We start from the raw sequence: 21,087 nt of genomic DNA, 5'->3' as shown, positions 1-21,087 counted from the left end.
CCGACTGCTATAATTAGGCCTCTAAGCACTGTTACAAGGATACTTCGCTACCCAGAAAGGCTACTGACCTCGTTTTTGCTCGCCTGGCTCACTAGGTAGCAGTCCCTGGCTAAGAGCTCATGGTTCAATAAAGATTAGGGGAGTGTACCATTTCCGGAAGAGCTACGTGACACCTCACCAGCAACATTAGGTCTGACTACTGTTTTGGTGGTAAGCTAGACCCAATCAAATGAAAAGGCGAGTAGGTCAACTTGGAAAGATGTAACATACTGTAAAAGAATTCCACCGGATAGCATTGCAAGCAATCAACTCTGGCACTATGTTTCAATTCAATGAAGAAAAAATGTACATGTATATCTGTATTGCCATTGGATAAAGCCCACGCACTCTAACAAATAATGAGCAATGAGGAAGATTTTAATGACAACTGCATCGTATAATGCAGCTCAGTTTATTACACCATGTGGCGCAGTAATCAGCCTGGCTGAACTCACTGGTCACCAGACGTCGTGCTAGGAATGGTTGGCTTCTGGTTGTCTTTCTTATCCTTTTCGGCAGCCAGAGACTCATTACTATTCCGAAATGCAGCCAATTCCTTCTCTGGTGGGGTTGAAGTGGGAGCCGTTCCTTCCTCGATAGGAAGGGTTCTCTTTGAGCCCTCCAAAGCAACACCGAGAACTATGTTCTCTTCCAAGGCAGGTCTTGATGTTGATCTCTCATCTTCCTGTTTGGATTGTGGGGAGGCTGGAAAACCACCAGATTTTTCATTAGCAGTATCCGATGAGGGAACTGGACTGTTATGCCTAGCATTTCCTACCCCTGCCTTCTTAGGTTGGTTGCTATCAGAGACATTTTGGGTTGAATTATCAGAAATTGTGCCCTGGGTTCTGGTCTCGAAACTTGACACTTCAGCAACCTTAGAATCTGTCTTCGAGCCAGATTTTGATGCTGATTTCACCATCACTTTATCACCCATCTTGGGGTCGGTTGTAGATGCCGCCAAACCCTTAGGGTCCTTCTTGTCTGTATTTGGCGTTTCTCCAGCCTTAACATTCTCCTTTTTTTCAGATGCTAGAGTCTCTCTGACCTTAGAGTCAGTTACTGGTGTTGCTCCAGCCTTAACATTTTCCTTTTTTTCAGATGTTAGAGTCTCTCTGGCCTTAGAGTCAGTTACTGGTGTTGCTCCAGCCTTGGCATCTGCTTTGGTGTCGGTTGTTGGTCGTACTGGGACCTTACCATCCTGCTCCCCGTTTGTGCGTGCTGAGCGAGTTTGAGTTTTGGTTTTATCTTCTCCATTTATTCTGTAAGGGGGTTCAATCAGTAGCAGCGGGCGATTAGGCGCTACTCCACCACGAGCAAAGGCTGAATCTGCAAATGGTATATTCTCAAAATCGGCATCACTATATATTTTCTGGACAGTACGAATAGGTGTGGCAAGTCGGGCCCGGTGATGGCTGATGACTCTAAGAAGGTCCAACAATATAGCTTCCTGTTTCCACAAACAACATCCATGTTCATGCTCATTAAAAGGGCAACCATCGTTTAAGGTTAAAAAATTTACTGATTTTGTTGAAGACATTTCAAACTTTTAAACACAAGTTGCTCCTCTTACTAAAGACATCATACCACATGTAATGCTATCACATGCTGTATCTATAAACCAATATCCTACTAAGTTGGGCAGGCATAATGCTGAGAAACTCTTACCTTGACACACAGGTACTCTTCAAAATGAGAGGTCTTCACAAAGCAGGATATCAGGATCTGTAAAATGCACAGAAGAAATATTAACACATTATGCTAATATTACATTCTCTCTTTTAGAAAGAGGGGTTCTTGTGTCTCAGTGCAGGTCAAACATGAAGCCAAAATTGGCAGAAATAGCTAGGAAATTCCTTCTTTTGGAAGCATAGCAAGAATTAATCCTTCTAAGCCAAGGAAAAGAGAACCTGCTGTGTATGCATGTGTGTACAGTGGGCAGGAGTTGGGGGGTTTGTTTGGTGTGTTGCAGTGGGGGAACCTTATCAATATTGTTGGATGGAAAGATCTCAGAACAATCTGAAGGTTAGAATCCGCATCTGATGTAGGATACATCAAACTATCCTTGTGCCTATAGCTTAACCTCATGCCATGATACATCAGCATGGTGCAACAATCTCTAGTTTGCCACTGTTTTGACATTCTATCAAGGATGAGGTGATTCTTCTCCCTGTTTATATTTTAAATTGAAGAAAAGGTCCATTCTAATCCAGAAGTATTGCCTTTGTGTAAAAACACACACTAGACACATCCGCGAGTTAGGATCAAATTACACTTGGTGTACAGTGTGCAACTTTAGTCTTACATATAAATTGTTTTTATACATATATTATCCCGCCTATGATTTGTGTTGTATGTTCAAAGGTTGCAGCATGATTCAGATGCAATCCATGAGGGTAAAAAAGAAACTTGAGATGAACCTTTTGGATTGAGCCTTTGTAACAGAACATTAGATGAATTTTTTCCATTAAAAATACGCCCTTACTTCACAAAAAGCAATGCATTTATTCAAATAATATTGTTGAAACCATCTAGTAAAAGGCAGTAAAAATGACAAAAGAATAACTTGTGGTGATAGAATTATTAGTTTGCACTACGCAGAAGTATACGAATGTTCATACTAACCAAAAGGGCCTGATTTTCAGGATTAATGTTGTCCAGAAATACTCTTCTATGCAATCTCTGCTGTTCTACTTGGGGATTCTTGGCCAGAACTTTGCGCATATCAGCAACAATGCTCTGCAAAGAAAAGAGGCAGCCAACTATTTTAACAAAGAAAGATCAGAGGCACCCAACTATTTTGACACAGATTCTAGAGCAATCTCTGTTAACAAAGGTAACATGATAATTTATTTCCAAGAAGAGAATCCAGATTAATCCTTACATTGATCTTATTAACATCCAAGTGACTAATTGCCAAATGGGTTTTAATACGCCAATGAGTCTTTTGACTGAGATTTCTCACAACATTCACAGTGAACTTGTGGTTTGGAATGTGGACTGCTTCACGATCTTCACCTCTTACTATTGTTGGTGACCACCATCCCACATGCTGTAGGCAACAAAAGATTATCAAAACTCAGACAATAAAAATGCATCCGACTTGGCATCTCATCATTTTCCAATTCAAAGAGGCAACCGATTTCTTAACTATCACTTCCTAGTTGTGAAGATGTCAGTGAAAATTTCCTCCATCATACATAGGGCCAAGCCAAAACATTAAGGGAAATGCAATGCATTTGATAGGATCTCTTCCTAAAGGCCCTTAATTTAACAGGCTGTTCAATACTCAATACAAACCTCAACAGTACCAGAAACTTCATAGCCTTCAATCCTGGTTTGAATCCATTCATTCACAACAAAAGGCCGAGTTGCATGGATCATTGCACTTGAGAGGAAATTTGTGAATATCTGGATATGATAAGCAACAAAAATCAGGCTTTGAAATAAGTAAGATCCATATCCGAAGAGGGAACAAGGCAAAAGAAACATAATTGGGCATGCAGGAAAAACAAAATGTGTGTTTCATAAATAGCAGCGTGTTAAATGGACAAATTTGCACCTCACGACCCGCAAGTGTTAGCAATACAGTCCCAAGACCTCCAGCAGTGAGCCATTTCTGGGTAGAGAAACCCAACAACTCCATGAACAATGAAACAGCAGCAACCCATACAGCAGTGTATACAGCTTTTCCAGCAAACTGGAAACCCATCTGTCAACAAGAAAGAAAACTTCATTGTAGCATGATTGTTGAAGCTAGCAGTTTATTTGAGATTAGACAGCATTTCAGGATAGTCCAAATGGAGAAATCAGAAGTAAAATAAAAGACAAATGAAAAAAAGTTAACAAGCTTCCTGTGAAGATCTCTGCAATGGTGTTCAGTAACCAGGCATCAAAAGAACTAATAAAGAATTTATTCACTTTTTCAGGTCAAAGGGTGCAGGTAATAAATTGCTTTCAGTATGGACTCCACTTCCAATGAATTTGATTAAGTAAAACTTTGATGTCAGTGATCTAGGTAACCTAGGGCAATTGGGAAATGGAGGTGTGATTAGGGATCACTTTGGTACAATGCTGAGAGCCTTCTCTAAACCAGCAGGGGAGGAATTGATTATTGGGACAGAGATTTTAGCTCTGTTGGAGGGACTATTGCAGGTCAGGGCCTTGAGTCTATACCATTTATGGGTGAAAGGGGATTCTACCATTGTGATCCCATGGGTGTCTAAGTCGGAGAGAAGTCATTTGAAGTACAGCATGTGACTTTGTCAAATTCTAGATCAAACTAGTAAAATGGGTTGTTCCTTTTTCTTTTTTTGATAAGAAACAACAATATAATATATTAAGGTAAGTAAAAATAATAACAAAAAAAGGATGGGGAATCCTCCAAAACAACAACACAAAAAGTATGTAGGAACCTCCAAAGTGCTAAGTAAATAATTACAAAAGAAGGTTGTTCCTTTTTCTTGGTCCCCATATTTAACTAATGATATTGCGGAGATTAATAAAATATATAACTAAGTAGATGGTTTCTTTCATAGGGGATTTTTAACCCCTTGAGTTGTTCCTTGTTTCTATATTTTTTTTGATAGGCAAATAAAAGTGTATAAATATATATAGAAAAAAGAGAAACTAATGTAGCGAACACCATATACTGGAAGTATAAAAATGAGGAATGAAAACCAGATATTGTAACTACAACCTACCTTAAGACTTGGAGGACAACCAATCTATAAAATCTAACAAAGACTGTGGACCTCTCTAACCATCACCAAGAAGAAACCCTTGAGACCACAAATATAGATTAGTAATTAGGTTATCCTTAAAAGGTTGAATATTGTGTTGCTCCCTTTCAAAGGTTCTCCGGTTTCATTCCCTCCAAATTGTCCACAAAAGGCAAAGAGGAGTTGTTCTCCAAACCTTTGTTCTTTTCTTGCCCACAAAGCTACCATGCTAACGAATCCTTAACAGAAAAAGGGAGAACCCATAAGATGCCAAAAAAAGAGAAGAGAAAGTGTCATAACTCTCTAGCTATTCCACAATGGATGAGAAGGTGGTCTACTGATTCATCTGCATCTTTGCACATACAACAAAGACCTACCAAAACCCATCCTCTCCTCTTGAGTTGGTCCAAAGTTAGGATCTGCCCCCAAGTCCCTTCCCATACAAAAAAAGTCACTTTGGTAGGTGCCCAAGATCCCCATACTATCTTTGAGGGGAAAGCCACATCACCTTCCAGTGCAACAAAGAAAGACCTCATAGAGAATACCCCACTCTTGCTAGTCTTCCAAACCATTTTATCCTCCCCATCTCTAATTCTCCCAAACTCATCCAGTTTTCAAATAAAATTCTGGACAACATCCATCTCCCAATCATGAAAATTTCTTGAGAAGCAAGGGTTCCAAGTGACCATCCCTTCTTCTGCCTCCCAAACATCTTTTACCCATGCCTCTTTAGAAGCTACTAAGGTGAATAATGAAGGAAAAGAGACCATTAAAGATATATCATCACACCACACGTCATGCCAAAATTTGACTCTTCTCTCGTTTCCAACCTCAAATCTTGTCTAGGCTCCAAAACTTCCTCATCCTTTTCTATTTGACTTCCACAGGCCCACTCCACAACCTTCTCTCCTTTCTTGAGAGCACCAACCTCCTAGTTCTTCTCCAAACTTTCCCATTATAAGTTTTCTCCATAGCATATCCCTTTCCAAGGTGAATCTCCAACACCATTTACCCAAAAAAGCTTTATTGATAGTGGACAAATACTTAATACTTAGACCCCCTCCTTTTTTATCTTTGTAAATTATTGACCAATTCACTAGAAGAGATTTTTTCTCCAAATCTCCTCCCCAAAGTAAGTCCCTCTGTATTTTTTCTAATCTTTTAGCCACCGACTTAGGAATAACGAAAAGGGACAAGAAGTAAATTGGTAGGCTGTTCAAAGTACTATTGAACAAAGCGATCCTTCTTTCTTTAGACAGGTATTGCCTTTTCCAAAGGGCCAATCTGTTAAAAAACCTTTCCTTTACCACATCCCAAACAACTTTAGCCATACTTGTGAAAAACGCGTCTAAGATGCACCTAAGGTGCACCTAGGCTCCAGGTAGCACGAAAAAGCCATGCTTCGGCTCCTTGCTTGACTCTAGGTGTTGTTCCTTCATGGAGGCACTCGCCTTCTGCCATGCATGACACCCAAAATAAGTGCGCCTCCTCCCTTCTTCTTCTTTTGGTCTTCCTATCTCAACCCCCTTGTATTCCAGAAAAAACCTTGAGGAACTCCCTTAACCAAGACTGAGAATCCTTGCTTGACTCTAGGTGTTGTCCCTTCATGGAGGCACTCGCCTTCTGCCATGCATGACACCCAAAATAAGTGCGCCTCCTCCCTTCTTCTTCTTCTTCTGCCATGCATGACACCCAAAATAAGTGTGCCTCCTCCCTTCTTCTTCTAGTCTTCCTATCTCAACCCCCTTGTACTCCGGAAAAAACCTTGAGGAACTCCCTTAACCGAGACTGAGAATCTAGCTATTGAAATGCAAACCAAGATCTACTCAACCCATTTTTCACCAAAGCACATTTTTTGCATCACCTCCAATATAAAACTCCAGTTTACATGATCATAAACTTTCTCTATGTCTAATTTACACACAACCTCCCCTCTACGGCTCATCAATTTTGAGTCAATGACTTCGTTAGCAATAAAGACTGCATCTAAAATTTGTCACCCTTCCATAAATGCATTCTACAAATCCAACACCATTTTTCCCATTATTAATTTCAATTTATTAGCCAAGGCTTTAGCTAACAACTTATATGAACTTCTAACCAGGCTAATGGGTCTAAAATCCTTTAAATCTTCAGCTCCACCTTTCTTTAGAATCAACACCACAAAGGTGGAGTTTAAACTCTTCTCAAAGGTGCCCCTTTAAAAAAACTCTCTAAAAGCCCATTATCTCTTCCTTTACAAACTCCCAACTATCTTGCCAAAAAGCCAAAGAAAAGTCATCAGGACCTAGGGCTTTATCCCTATTTTTTTTTTTTTTTTTTTGGATAGGAAACAACACATGTATATATCGATAGAAAAAGAAGTACAATAGAAGGATGAGGAATCCTCCCACCAGAGATGAAATTAAACAACACAAAAAGATAACAAGACATTACACTATGAAAACTACGAACAAGCTCCCTTGACTAGATCGTCCCGTTGGAATTACACACTGCTAGCCAATCTAGTTGTAACACATTAAGGGGAATGCCCTTAAAAACCACGAAACAAAAAGCCCAAAGAGAAGCAAGGAAATGAATGGAATCCCAAAGATTCTCTGAATTCCTAGCTTTGTCCTCAAATATCTTGGCATTTCTTTCCCGCCACACAACCCAAATTAAAGCTATGCACGCATTTTGCCACAAAACCATCCCTCTCTTGGAATTGCCAAAACCTTTATAGTTGATGGACATCATGTCTAAAATGCTTTTCGGAGGAACCCAATCCATCTTGGCTAGCTAAAATAATCTGTGCCACAACCCCAACGACACAGAACAATGTAGGAAAAGATGATCTGTTGATTCTCCTTGCTTCATGCACAACTTACAAATGTCAGGATTAAGAGCTTTGTGGGGTCTCCTTAATTGTAGCAAGTCATTAGTATTTACCTTATTGTATGCCACAAGCCAGGCAAAGGCCTTAACTTTGAAGGGGACTTGAGAATTCCATACAAACTTCGTAGGGAAAAGTGGAGATAAATCAGGCATTTGGGACAAGGCTATAAAGAAAGACTTGACTGTGAACAATCCTGAAGAAGATAAGGACCATGATCTCGCATTTGAAGTCGAATTGGATATATGCATACAATCAAGAGATCGCATGAGACGTTCTAGATCTTCTATCTCAGAATCAGAAAGATTACGACGGAAATTAAAGTTCCATGAGAAAGGGCGAATAGAACCAAGAATTGAAGATATAGGAATATTTTTATCCGTGACTACTCTAAATAGTCTTGGATATTGGACTTTGAAGATCTAATCCCCCCACCACAATCTTCCTAAAAACGAATTCTTTCCCCATCTCCTACGACAAATCAAGTATGCTTGGAAAAATCTTGAAAGACTTGTGCAATAACCTTCCAAGGACAACGATGTGACCATCTGACTAAAGTGTTGGCATCCCAATCATTTGAGTGTGTCCCGTAAATGCTTAGAATGACCTAATGCCACAGAGCTGTACTCTCCCTAGGAAACCTCCATAACCACTTCCCTAAAAGAGCACGATTCCTTAAAGGAATCTTCCCAAACCCCAAACCCCAAACCCCTTTTTACCCTCGGCTTACACACCGTATCCCAACTAACAAGATGATCTCTTTTACCTTCCCCAACCCCTGACCAAAGAAAATTCCTTTACAATCTCTCAATTTTGCAGCCACTGAAGCATGAATTTTAAACAGAGAAAGAAAGTAGCTAGGAATGTGGGAAATGCATGAGTGGACAAGAGTTATCCTACTACCAAAAGATAAGTAAGCCTTTTGCCACCCGTCTAATCTCCTAGAGATTCTCTCAATCACTGGATCTCAGAATCCACAAGCATTTGGATTCCCTCCCAAAGGAAGACCTAGGTATAGTATAGGTCAATCAGAAGCCTTGCTTTCAAGCAACAAGGCTAACCTAGAGGGATGATTCTGATCAAGGTTGATGCCAAAAAGATTACTCTTGTCAAGATTGACCTTAAGCCCATAAATTTGCCCAAACACTAACAATAAACTCTTAAGAGTTTGTAGTTCTTCCACGCAAGAGTTAGCAAAGAAGATGGTATCATCTGCGAATTACAGATGGGACACCCTAATTCTATTTCTACCTACCCTAAAACCCTCCAACACACTTCTTTCCTCAGCTTTAAACAGCATTCTACTCAACATATCTGCAACAATAGTGAATAGGAAAGGGGATAAAGGGTCACCTTGCCTTAAACCTCTAGATGCCTTGACCCACCCTTTAACATTACCATTCACTAGAATAGCATAAGATACCGAAGACAAACAACCTCTCATCCAAATCCTCCATTTAGAACTAAACCCCTTCTTCTCCAACACGTGATCCAAAAAATCCCATTTCACATGGTCATAAGCCTTTTCAAAGTCTATTTTGAATATAACTCATTCCTCCCCTGATCGCCTTTTCTCGTCCACTATTTCATTGGCTATAAGAACTGCATCCAAAATTGTCTCCCTTGAACAAAAGCACCTTGAGTAGAGTGGATAGTCTCATGTAGTACTCCTCTTAATCGCCCTGACAAGACTTTTGCTATTACCTTATAAAGACATGTGATCAGGCTAATAGGTCTAAAATCCGAAATCTTCTTTGACCGACTCTTTTTGAGCAAAAGAACTATGAAGGATGCATTGGTGTTTGGATTAATAATCCTACTACTGCGAAACTCTGCGAACACCCTTACTAAGTCATCCTTGATCACATCCTAACAATCCTGAAACACTGTAATGGTAAAACCATTTGGCGTCGGCGCCTTATCCCTATCTAACTGAAAAATGGCATTAAAGATCTCTTCTTCGGAGAAAGGGGAGTCCAGCCTAGAAACACTCTCTTCTGATATAGGGGACCAATCAATGCCTTCTACTCTCCAAGACTCTCCAGGAGGACTCGAGTAGAGCTTTTTGAAATATAGTAATATCTCCTCTGTGATGCTCTCGGAATTATCCAACACCAAACCTCTTTCATTCTCCAAGAACTTGATGAAGTTCTTGTTTCGTCTCCCGTTAGCCACTTTATGAAACAACTTGGAATTGCAATCCCCGTCTTTAACCCATTTCACCTTAGCTTTTTGTCTCCAATGAATTTCTTCCCTTAAAATTAATTCCTCTAGCTCCCATTTTCTTTCAACTCTTTGAGCAGAAAGATCAAAAGAGAGAACCCCTTCTTGTTCAATGACATCAATGTTAGCTATTTCATCCAAGATGGTTTTTTTCCTTTCCTTTAGCATTCCAAAAGTATTCTTATTCCAACCCTATTGAGATCTATAAGGGCCACAAAGACCTCATTTTTTGTGAAAGCTTCTTCTTGCTTGACAAAATTGTCATTGGTCAATGAATTAAGAAGCAAGCCACTTAAATTCGGTCTCCACTCTCCCACTAGTTATGATAGTAGTAGCTTGAAGTAGTGAACAATCTTTGTTGGAATCTCTGATTCCTCCGTTACCCATTCTCCATTTATCTTGATTTTCCCAATGAGAATTCTTTTGCACCTAGCATTAGCTGTCTTGTGAAAAAAATTCATATTTTTATCTCCTTCCTTCAACCAAATTCCTAAGACTTTTGCCTTCAAGAGGTTTCTTCTAGAACAACCCAATAATTAAGCTCTTCTACTACCAATCTTTTAGCGACCATTTCATATGAAGATAGATGGCCTTCCTTCTCTTTGGCATCCCAAAAGTCGATATGTTCCTTGTTCCTATATTTTAAAAATGTTCTTGTTTCAACCTTAATTTGTATAGCTATCTAGTTGCTCTTGCTAGGTATTTACCCCCTTTTTGTTTTTATCACCCATTGTATCTTGGAAGGATTTCTCATCCTTTCCTTGTACTAAAATAGTTCATATCAATAAATTGCTTCTTTCTGCTTAAAAAAATTATTTACTTTTGATATCCAATTGAATGAACTTGTATGGTCTCAACATCATACAAATAACATTATTTAGATACTTCACATTTGTTTCTTTCATGTAATGAACAATGCTAAACTATTTGAAACAAAAAGCAAATGTCAGTTAAACCTCATGAGAAAGGGGATTCTATCATGTACCCTAGTTGCGTAAAGGATTGAGTGATTGACTCACATCATCCCTATTCAACTAATCAAGCCATGTACTAATTATTTCATCAAGGTACAGACAAAATAAGAAAAATGTAATTAGAAAATGTTTAGGGGAACTAGAAGTTGAAAAGCAAGGAGATTCGGTTAGAATCCTGCAAAAAAAAAATTGTAAAAATAGAAAAAAAAAAAAAAAAAAAAACCCCGGGGGATGGGGGGGTTGAAGGGAAAAGCGAAAAAAAGAAAAAGAGACATGCTTAGATCACTGACTCATCTCATTTGCTAACCTGTCAAATTTTCACTTTCAGAGTCCTATCACAACTCTAGTACACATCTGTTCTGCATCTGTAATTATACTTTAAATAAAAAATAGATGAAAGAAGTGTGACATGCTATTAAAATATTGATACATACATTTCTTGTATCACTGGAGTCACTTGTTTCCATGAAAAATTTCTGAGCTTGTTGAATTAAGCTGCATATGAGAATACACATGTTTAGTAATCCTGAAAACAACCATTTATAAGCACTGAAACTTGGAAAATTACCCTAACATCACCAACAAGAAACAAGCAAACCATTACAATCTAATAACATATGCTAAAGAGAAGTAGGATAAATTAAAAAATAGTAATCATATACAAAATTATTAGGTTACAGATTGTAGCAGAAATTTATAGTGATAGATGAAAATTGGGCAATCTATTCAAATCATGAAAAAGAATAAGTAAAATAATATTTCAAGTTCAAAAATGCAGTAATTAGCAGCAAGAAGCCTAAAGACCCCTTCAACATGCCAACAGTCCTACTCTCTTAATTTTAAATTAAGCAATGATACATTAAGCTATTTTTTAAAAGTAACAAGATAGTGAGCTCACCTTGATAAACAACAGGCAAAGGCCAGTACAGTAGACAATGATCTTACAAAATTCAGAAGTCGTTGCTTAACAACCTGGCTAGTTTCTGTAGGGAGGATGATTGGATCCAATGCTCTGCAAGAAACACAACTGTGATCAGCTATGATACCCAGATCCTTCAATTTCACCCAATGTACCCGTGTTGACACCAAATGATATGGGTGTCGGTATGAGATTTTGTCAAACACTCTTATTTTACTTTTCATTGATATCCTTTTCTTCTTTCGACTTTCTCAGTAATAATTACATCAGAGAAAAAGAAGAGTTAGCTAAAAGGTGAATTTCTTGTAAGAATATTTAAGGAAAAGAAGGAAAGCAAGGATTAGAGGGAAAAGAAAGGAGCCTTTAAAAAGGATATTTTCACTTCCAATTTATTTTTAATTGATTTTTCTTTAATTATGCCATATCCCAACACAAATACCCGCTTTTTGGATCCTTTTTAGTCGAGTACCCATATCTTAGAATTTGAGCTGTGAAGGATAAGACACTTAGACAAATACCCACATCTAACACTCATACCTGAATCCGTGCAACAAAAGTGATCAGCACACTGGTGAATAGGCATCTGTGTGTTTGTATATGTATGTATGGACATTCATGCAATTCAAGAGTGTAATGTTAGTGAAACCTGCAGATGAGTGTTGCCCCAGTCCATAGCAGCAAAGGTTGAAGATACGAGGTCATAACATAATGTGTGCTACTCTTTCTCCAACTATTATCACTCTTCTGCAGGATATTGTGAAATATTAAGAGTTACATAAAAAGTTCACCAACTAATGAGCAACATAAGGCAAATATGAAAAAGAACCACAGCAAAAAACCCAACATACAATGTTCATACCTGAGGAAATAGGTTTCTGGTTTGGCGCATAAGTGGTCCAAGACCCCAGACAGCAAAAACAATAATGCCAACTGCTGGAACCAACTTAAGTACAAGAGGACTATCTTGCAAAGCATTACATGACCTGCACAATATAAGAGATGTTTTTCAATTATAAAATAAATGATAGTCCATAAAATACAAAAAAGATGCCTATCCAAAAAAAAAAAAAATTGCTGAAAATCATATCATTTGATTCCAGAGACTATTAGGTAAAATATTAGCTAAAAAATATTAACAATAAAAACCCTTCTAATCATGACTAGAGACCTAGAGACTATTAGGCAAAATGTTAGCTAAATAAATATACTCAAGTTCCAACATGATTTGTGATACTTTAATAGTTTAGGAATGCAGCTACTGTCATTGCTAGATGTATCGATATCTTTCAGGAAATTTCTAATATAATTGGGTCAAAAGACAAAAGTCACTTTGATGTCAGACAACCCTAGGATGGCTATCTATAATCAAATAGGTGGGTTAGGGCCTCAATCTTCAATGTTTTAAGGTTTAAGGAAAGGAACAAGAATAAAAATTATGGCAGCAGGAAAAAGTAGAATAAAATATAGGGAGAGAAAGATGAAGCAATAAAAAATCTTGCCTGATTTAGAAGAAAATAATGGATCCTCACCATTGAGAGTTACAAAGCATGTCACTTATCATCGATTATCAATCCTTCTTCTTTTACATCAATTAGCCTTGTCTATAGATTTTAGAAAACCATATAATTTGAATTAAACTAAGAAAGGTAAATCTAACTTGTATAGTAACTAATAAGGACTTTTATTCCTTCCCTAAAATCATTAAATCTGCTAAAAAAGGTTTTAAAAAATCAAAAACTTTATTTACTTTGGTAAAATTATAAACTTACTTTATAGAAACTTCTTATAATAAACTTTCTAATAAAGAAGATTTTTAAATTCTAAGGGCTCAAAATAAAAACTTTTAAAAATAGAGATTAATTTAGAAAACAAAAAGTTTACAAACTTCTTTTAAGGAAAATTTTAAAGCTTTCCAAATTATAAATAAAATTCAAATACAAATTGTTGGTAAATTGGAGGTTGGCTATGTCCATCAACTCCCCTTGTGTTCGAATGTCATAGGTGCTCGGGTGAATGCATTATAAGGTTAGGATATGCATTTTTCCTAACAGTAATTGCTTTTAAGAGAGTTGGTAGCACTCGAGGTCCTAAAAGTGGTATCAAAGCTAAAGTCACGGGTTCGAACCCTAAGGGTGTTGTTGGGGGGAGATTGTTGGTAGATTGGAGGTTGGTCACGTTCGTCAACTCCCCTTGCATTCAAATGTCATAGGCGCTTGGGTGAATCCACTATAAGGCTAGGGTATGCGCTTTTCCTAACAACAATTGCTTTTAGGAGAGTTGCTAGTGTCGGAGGTCCTACACAAACTATTAACTATTTATGATACCTAAAAGGCTACAAAATAGCCTAATTACCCTTGAGTAATTTAGGATTTCTTTATTTTCCTTTATTTCTTTCTTGAGTGATCTTGGAGATTCATCTTCATCAATTCTCTCAAACTTTGGAAAAAAAAACTTGACCTTGAGTTCTAGTAGATTTCATGGTCAATTGAAATCCCAAGCAATGCCTTCTACCATTTCTTTCTTCCTAGATGTACACGAATGGATAGATAGTCCATAACATAGAACTCTCCATTAGAACCTTGTAAACTTATTACTAAATGCAACCATTAGTTGAGATCTTCTAAGCATTCCTCAAGTTTATTTTTTGCTAACATAATAAAGGATTTCAAAATCTTTCCAAATGAAATACCCGCTAGGGTAGCCCAATTGGTCAAGGCAAACACTGGGAAGTGTGGTCCGAGTAAGTGGTACATGGTTCTGAATTCAAATCTTGCCACAGATGATGCCCTAAATTTACCTAGTGCTAGTTGTTGCGGGACGGTCAGCACCCCAAGGTTTAGGTCCCCATGGAGAGTCCTAAGGGCTTGGTAATGGAAGGTTCATCGGTTATAAAAATAAAGAAAATAAAAAAATAAAAAAATAAATAAATTCTTTCCAAATGAAATGTGATATTGGAAGTTGACAAATCAATCTTTCTAAAACATGATAACAAAAGTTTCCATGAGACAAAGAAATTGTAGATGTTGTCCTTCAAATATTTCTTATCATAATAATGTAGGATTCTGGAACTTTGAAATTGATTGTAGCAATTTTTTGCTTTGAAAATTCAAGCATTAGCTTTCCTTGTGCTTGCATGTACCTTAAAGAACCATCAATAGGCATATAAACTATGTGTAAACACTCTTTAACATTGAAAATTAAAACCTATGTTGAGATTTGCACAAACCTACTTTATGCATTGGTTAATTTAAAGATCATGACTGATTTCATATAATTCATTAAGCTATTTGAAGTCTTTAGTAGGCAACATATTAACTTGTCTTTTAGAGCCCATGTGCCCTTTGTGATGCAATATGGTAGACATGTAATATAGGAAAGAAGAATACAGAAGCATATCAACAGCATGTTGTAGGTTTTGCATAGGTAATGATTCACTCTTTAGTACCATGGTAATTGGGTTACTAGAATCAACCAGCATCTGTTTCACTTCTTTGAGCTCTCCTACAGGCTGTTTTGGGACTGATTTTAATACATCTCGCCTTCTAGGTTCATCATTGACGCCTCTTTCCTCCTTACGCATAACTTTGAATTGTTTCTTAAGGGGAGTATTTGATGGTTTTTCTAATTTCAAGGGTGCTGATTTTTCCACTAGTTGCTTAGATGGCGGAATTTCCTTTATTGGATGGAGAATCTTCTTATGCCCACTGCATACAAGTGTGTAAGTGTTCTTATAGTCATAACATTGGACTTTTCTATCAAAAAGTCATAGCCTTCCCAACACAATATGGACAACTTTCATCGACAAAACATCATACCATATAAATAGCTCAAAATAATTACTAAAATTAATTGTTACTAAAAAACAAGAACTCACCAAAATAAAGTTGTCATCTACCCATGTGACGTAGGGTGGACAGAAGTCCAATGACCTATATTGACTGATTACTAATGTTATTTAGGCCTTATATGTGGGGCTACCTCTACCCCCACTAGCTTAAGCTTTTGGGAGTGTATGTGGTCCCACATCATTTGGTATCAAAGTGAGGTTTGGCCTAGCTCGCCCCCGGTTCACTGATGTGGGCATCAGCTATTGAATGATGGTGTCTCACATAGTACAAATAGAAGCTCAATGTCCCACATCGGCCAATTACCAATGTTGGTTAGATCTCATATGTGGGGCTACCTCTACCCATCATTAGCTTAAGCTTTTGGGAGCGTATGTGGTGGTCCCACATCACCATGCTATTTGATAAGATTTGATTAGATTAAACTTCTCAACAAGTTCTTGTGAAGCTATATGCAAACCACAACCTCCATCGATGATCATGGGACATAGTCTCCCTTAGCAAGCAACACAAGTTCGAATATATGCTAGCACATCGTCAATTCTCCTCTTTGTTTGCCTTTTGTATGTTCACCAATGGTTAAATAAAAAAATCATGGCCTTTAATCATGGTGGCATGAGTTGTTCTACTCCTCCACTAGCACCGTTAAGCCATTTCACTCAAATACTAAAACTATTGTAGGATAAAACTAGGATGGTTGTACAATCAAATAGGTAGGCTAAGCTTCAATCTTTTGGGGTTTAAGGAGAAGATCGAGGAATAAAAATTATGGCAACAGAAAAAGTAGAACAAACTAGAAGAAAAGAAAGACAAAAAAAGAAGAAATAGAAACTTTACAGTTTCACTAAAGCCCTTCTTAGAATTTCACTTGGAGTTCTCTATGGTGACTTAATTGGTTTTCTTCTAAGGCATGCAAAAAAAAAAAAGTAAATATTATTGATCATCAATCTTTCTTATTTTAGATCAATTAGCTTTATACATAGACTTAAGTTAACATCAGAAATTTGAATAAAATTATGAAAAAATAAACATAACCCATACAGTAACTAATTAGGACTCTTATTTCTTTCTTTAAACCATTAAATCTTCTATAAAAACATTAAAAGACAGTAAAAGCTTTTTTTTGACATAAAATTAGAAATTTACCTTTTTTTCTATAGGTAAAAGCAAATATATTAAAAGCGCAAGAACTTGGGGCTTTTTTATTGCCTTTTATTCCTTCCTTGAGTAGAACTTGGGGATTCATCCTTATCACACCTTCATAACAATGTCTTTTTTTCCCCGTTTTTTATAGGCAAATAAAGAAATTATATTTCTGTGCCAAGCAAAGGTGCACCAAAGTACACAAGTCACACACCTTCATAACAGTCGACATTTTTTAAGAAGGTAATTTCAGCCAGCCTTTTTACTTTTTCCTTTTTCTTACAAGGATAGTTATTATCCTCCCACATTTCACTTGATTTCTTGATAACAACCATTAAACCATGGGCCTTAATACTTCTTTGTTGGCCCCTCCCTTGGATGAATTTATAGTTTTAGCATAAAGTTACTGAATTGGATGCAAGCCATTTTCAGATGCACCTATGTCTATGAGAGTTAAGAATCTCTTGCATCATTTCTTTTCTCCAAATTCATGTTACAAAACTCATTTAAGCAACATCCTCCCCTCGAATGAGAAAATTTGAATTAATCCATCTATTTCCAGCCAAAATTGCCTATTCCTGATTTAGCATATTCCTATTTGAGGATTGGATGGATCAAAATCGATACTTATCTCTCTCCAACAAGAGTTTAATTTATACTAGCCTCATTGCCAACTATTTAACATCTCTAATTTAATCTTAAAGCCCAACCAATCCAAATTGATACATAAACACATCTATACATTAAAAAAGGGTTCTGCCAAGAGTGTATGCATGTGTCTGTGCAATTCTTATAGAAATAGAGAAAAAAAAGGGAAACTCTAGATGTGAAATACACATAAAGGAAAGCCTGCACATGTATCCATGTTAAAAAGTCATCAAACAAATAGCCATTCTTTAGAATAAAATGTATGTTCATATGTGAGTTAATCAAAAGAAACAAAATTACCTCATCAATGCTGTGGAAGCAATCTTTATAACAGGAATTTCATGTGCTTTGCTTGGTACCAGAAAAGAATTGCACTTGAAAACATTGCATCTATTATGTATAAAGTTTATTGGCCTGTATATACTGTCAGAAAGATGGAAACTCCAAGAATCTTGTCGCTGAAAATGTGGCAGGAAAAATTCTCAGGTTTATTTTCTTTAATAATTAAAAAAAAAGGAAGAAAGCAAGCAAACGTCTCAAAGTGCTCTACCATTGAAGACATTAAAACTGATGAAAAAAAAAACTTAGAAAAATGGGATTGAATTTTCAATAATAATCTCATCATTTGCAGATTTCATAGTTCTGTTCTTAACTTGACAATGCCGGAAACATTTTTGTAGCCATCCCCTTTTGAAGAGAAGCAATGCAATTACCAGTAAGAATAAAGTTACATCTTCAAGCGTCTTAAAAATCGATATAAATTTTTTTTTTTAGCTCTCTTTTCATTTTTTATTTCCTTCTTCTTCTTCTTCTTCTTTTTCTTTTTTGGGTAGGGGGGGAATTTTATTTATTATGCAAAAAACTTTCCTATGAAACAACAACATGCTATGGCATCAATCAAAGAAGTATCTTTGCCAAAACAACAAAAAACTTGAACAACTGGACTTTATTGACAACAGAAACTTTTGAGAATTTGCATTGCCCATATCCATCTTTTATAATAAACCGACCCTCATTTTGCTATAGCCTATTTTCTTCCTAAAATCTCAAATTCCATTTCCTTTCACTTGAAAATAACAGAGGTAAAATGGTTAACTCAATTAACAAATTGTGTCAACTCTAGACTGCCATTGAGCTGAGGGGCATGAGCTATTATATTTTTATCACTGTGCTTCTCATCATTGATTATTCCTGTTAAGGCGCATCATATGCATATTGAACCCAAATCTTGCAAGCTTTTAGGAAAATTGGTAGTTCAATATGGTATTAGAGCTTGGTTTTGTGGGAGGTCTCGTGTTTGAGCCGCTTCTCTACAATTTACATTTCCACTATTTGTTTCATTGGATATGAATTCAAAATTCTGTCTGTTGGATATAAATCCAAATTTGTTTGTTTTTCCACATGCGGGTATGGGACCGCACGTGAGGGAGGTTGTTAAAGAGCATGATATGCATATTGAACTCAAATCTTGCAAACTTAAGCTTTTAGGAAAATTGGTAGTTCAATAATTCTAATTAAATTTGAGATTTATGCTAAGTAGACATAAAAATGCAACCTATGTTGTTGGGACTTAGGTGTAGGTACATATCTAGGAGTTAGTTTAACTCCAAAATATAGGATATAGGGAACCAACAAAAAAAACGTTCAAAACTTAGATAAGGATACAAGGATATGACACAGTAAAAGGAAATAAAGAAAAAACAATTAAAAATAAAGTATCCTTGATAAAAAAACCTCCCATCCTTTTTCTTTTATCTTTATCTTTTCTTCTTTATTCCCAAAATATGCTTAAAATCTTTTTTCAATTAAATAATCTGCAAAGGTAGTTGAAAATAAATAACTAAATTGATCAAAATCAAACAGCCATGTCCCACAAAATAGGAGTATATGACAAGGATTTCACACCCATGCCCATATTGTTCCAACACAAATACACTGGGTGAAGTTGGAGAGAATGGGTATCATAGAATGCATTCAATGCATTCAATGCAACACAACTTCACACTGAGTAGAAGCACTAGAGATTATAAACAGCAGTTAGATATATACCTTATACCATACATCTAGCCTTTACAACAGATTCCACCATGTCTAAGTTTCAAAGCAAGAGAAGTACAATCCATCTCAGAAAAAATAAAGCAAGCATGGTGTAGAGTTCCAAACCAGAGAGAACCTCACCGATGCATGCGAAGATAGAGTGACACTCAATAAATGTGACTTGCCTTTTCCCATCAAACTCTGTGTACACATGAGCAATAGGTTTAATATAAAGAGGAGAAGAAAAATGACGGCCCATAGAAGAAAAAAGTACTCCTGAAGAAACAATTGGCATACCTTTAACTGTTTACTATGTCCATGGTTCTTGCAAATTCCCAATTCATGGGAAAAATGCAAAGAACCAGAGACAGCCATCATTGAAAAGTGTTAAAAGATGTCAGTAGGAGGGAAAGATGTTAATTTCCACTCAATGCCAGTTAATCCTTGGAATCCAAATAATAATAATGGAGAGGGCAGATAGATATTGAAACCTCAGAACTCCAGAGCCTGCTATGGCAAAGTAAAATTTTAGCCAGCAATGATCAAACCTGAAAGCATGATTAACACTATTATTTTTATATCACTTAGATATCCAAAGGAAAAAAAAAATAAAATTATATCGATGTTGAATAAACAAGTTCATAGCATCATCTTCAAAAGCCACTCATCCCTAATGAGTTGGTGCATTTACCATGAAAATTAAGCCACAAAAAATGTGGAATTGTAACTGCCTTCCTACAAACAACCTTTGCAAATTCAAAGGTCTAAAGAATGTTTCAACGTGCATACAACACAAAAAGGTACAGACAAAGCCTTGTCCTGAGCATTTAGGATCGTCTAAGCAAAGCCCTTTTCACCATTTCGTTCTACAGCATGGTTGCATAAACTGTGCAAGTACCAGCAAGAATATGCACTAAAATAGATCATCATCACTACGGTTCATAAGGACATTGATGAAACACTAGCAATATCAATTCTTGAAGTCAAAAAACTGATTCCCGTAAAAAAATAATATGAAAAAACATAATTATTTATTTATTTATTTTTAATCTCAATTCTTAATAGTCAAAACTGATTCCCGTAAAAATTAATAGAAAAAACAGAATTAAGAACTTTTTTTTTCGAAGGCAATCTTCCAAAGGAGAGAAACGCACAAAACATGAAGAAAAGCATCAAATGCAAAGAAAACCCTAGAATGGCTAAGGAAGTAAAAATCATTCAGTCTAACGCTAGACTTGCAGAAAGCAAATAATGAAACACTAAAATCAAGATGAAATTCAAAATCAAACTACAAACTGAAATTTCGAGTAGCAATAGAAAATACAATAGAAAGCTGGAACGGAGAATCAGATAAATAATACCTCATAAAGAAAAGGGCAAAACACAACAAGACGAAAAACCCTAGGCTTCAGAGCTTCAGAAAACGAAAACCGGATTTTCCATGGAGGAGAAAGAGAAGGATGATAACTTGCGAGGTGAGGGGGTTCAATTTCTTGCCTGGTGTTAGTGGTCCTGCGGTTTGCCTTCCAAGTTTCTACTTTCTACGGTTCTAAACGGCGCCGTTTATGTAAAACGGTGTCGCCGTTTTTGTGTTCTTTTCTACTAACGTTTGCGTTTACTCCGTCTGCCTTTTCCGTCGTTGCGTGTATATCTGGAATAAGCCTTA

At 36.7% G+C, this 21,087-nt stretch overlaps 1 protein-coding gene across 2 annotated transcripts; it reads right to left on the bottom strand.

The window, feature by feature from the left end:
* Nucleotides 1-267: 267 nt before the first annotated feature.
* Nucleotides 268-21,014, bottom strand: LOC117918713 (mechanosensitive ion channel protein 2, chloroplastic). Of its 2 annotated transcripts, none has more exons than XM_034835561.1 (14): nt 20,783-21,014; nt 19,719-19,969; nt 19,563-19,622; nt 17,685-17,842; nt 12,608-12,731; nt 12,395-12,492; nt 11,728-11,841; nt 11,264-11,324; nt 3,602-3,751; nt 3,340-3,450; nt 2,924-3,091; nt 2,665-2,778; nt 1,708-1,764; nt 268-1,489 (listed from the first exon to the last, which is right to left on the bottom strand). In XM_034835561.1, the coding sequence occupies exons 2-14, from the start codon at nt 19,797-19,799 to the stop codon at nt 491-493; spliced, it is 2,295 nt and encodes a 764-aa protein (XP_034691452.1). In that variant the 5' UTR covers nt 19,800-19,969; nt 20,783-21,014; the 3' UTR covers nt 268-490. The 2 variants fall into 2 exon arrangements, with proteins under 2 accessions (XP_034691452.1, XP_034691453.1); XM_034835562.1 differs by having other exon boundaries at nt 19,719-19,928.
* Nucleotides 21,015-21,087: the final 73 nt, after the last annotated feature.

This window comes from Vitis riparia, chromosome 7 (genome assembly GCF_004353265.1).
Source record: "Vitis riparia cultivar Riparia Gloire de Montpellier isolate 1030 chromosome 7, EGFV_Vit.rip_1.0, whole genome shotgun sequence".
NCBI classification, from domain to species: Eukaryota; Viridiplantae; Streptophyta; class Magnoliopsida; order Vitales; family Vitaceae; genus Vitis; species Vitis riparia.
The sequence above is the reverse complement of the archived record's forward strand: the minus strand, read 5'-3'. Positions and strand labels throughout refer to the sequence as shown.